At 55.9% G+C, this 1,577-nt stretch overlaps 1 protein-coding gene across 1 annotated transcript in view; it reads left to right on the forward strand.

The window, feature by feature from the left end:
• LOC123058550 (uncharacterized) overlaps nt 1-1,577 on the forward strand; it is a gene marked incomplete at its 5' end in the record, with an annotated part of 3,877 nt that continues 2,300 nt past the window's right edge. The window contains 2 exon segments of the mRNA XM_044481265.1: nt 1-240; nt 339-879. Coding sequence (XP_044337200.1) covers nt 359-879 — 521 coding nt within the window.

Consider the following 1,577-nt stretch of genomic DNA (forward strand, 5'->3'; position numbering starts at 1 on the left):
TTTATTCCCCCGGCCGCCCTTGTCTCGTTGCGTGTCCCTCCTGCGGTTATGGATCAAGAAACCTCACGAGAACCCCGCCGCTTCAGCCCTGCGTCGCCGCATTAGCCGGGGCCGGCCCAGCCCTCGCCGGACCGTTTCTCGCGATCACATTGCATGCGCCCTTCTTGATCTTCGACGCGGATTGATTTCATTGACGTCGCGTCGCCGGCCGCGGGATTCGGGGCGGCGGCATTTTGGCTGGTATTTTCTTCCTCTGTTTCTTGATGAGGTTGGTGAGATTTGATCTTGTGGGTGGCTGAAATGGCTCGCCCCGTTTCTTGGGATTTTGGTTTGGGTAGGTTGAGGAAGAGGAGGGACAATGGTCGGCGGCGGCGCACAGTCGGCCAGCGCCGCGGAGGTCGAGGACATCGAGCTCGGCGAGCGGCGGCGCGCGGACGAGTACGCGGACGACGACGAGGAGGGCAGCCAGTACTTCACGGACGCGGAGGACCGGTCGTGGCCCTCGCACTCGCGCCACGAGTCCGCCGCCTTCGAGGACTGCATCTCGCGGTGCGCCTCCACCCGCGCCAGCTCCTGCGGCGGCGCCGACAGCGACGCGGACGTCGAGGCCGGCGGCGGGCACTTCAGGAAGTCGTCGTGCGTGTCCGAGTGCTCGCTGGACGACGTCGACCTGGAGGCCGGGCTCGGCGGCGAGAGCGCCAAGAGCAGCAGCCCCGACCCCGAGAAGGCCGAGAAGAACTGCCGCATTTGCCACCTCGGCCTGGAGAGCGCGGCGGCCGAGTCCGGCGCCGGCATCACGCTCGGCTGCTCCTGCAAGGGCGACCTCTCCTACTCCCACAAGCAGTGCGCCGAGACCTGGTTCAAGATCAGAGGCAACAAGTAAGCTCCTGCTCTGTCAGTCTGCTAGCTCAGTAATTCATTCCCCATGGTTACTCTTTCAGTCTGCTAGCTCAGTAATTAACTTGAATAAACTGCCAATTCAGTTCAATTAGTTAATTGGTTAGGCATGACGCTCGAACAGTTGCAGGCAGGGTTTTCGTTTCAGGGATTTATGCATTCGGTGCAACAGTAAAGAACTGAATTTTGCTTGGCTTTTCTGAAAGATGGTGCATTTGGGTGGATGAACACATGGTTCAGGAATCTTATGGGGTGGTGTTTTCTTTAGTTCTTTGTTTCTTTATACATTGGTAAAGGTAAAGGGAGGCAGACGATGAGGAAAAGGCAAAGTGCTGGATCGATTAGTAGGGGTATGTATAGGGCTGTAGGAACTAGGAAATGTTGAGATCATTGGAGGGGGGTGAAAGTAGGATCTGTTCTTCAGTCTGTCGTTCTCACATAAACTCGTCTGTTCCCTCTCCTGAATTGTTGTTCTTGAGTGTTGAGTGTTGACCAAGTTTGTTTCTTAATGGATTGACTTGGTCTGATGCGAATCTGTGAGACATGTGTTTCTGTTTGGTGGTGTAGGTCAGGTGACATTTCCCACTACAAAAGTGTTTGTTCTGATGGAACTGTAGGTGGGTGAGAATCATGATGTTTTGCGCCGAACCTTGGTGATAACAGTTGGAGTATGAGAGGGG

This window comes from Triticum aestivum, chromosome 1A (genome assembly GCF_018294505.1).
Source record: "Triticum aestivum cultivar Chinese Spring chromosome 1A, IWGSC CS RefSeq v2.1, whole genome shotgun sequence".
Lineage (NCBI taxonomy): Eukaryota > Viridiplantae > Streptophyta > Magnoliopsida > Poales > Poaceae > Triticum > Triticum aestivum.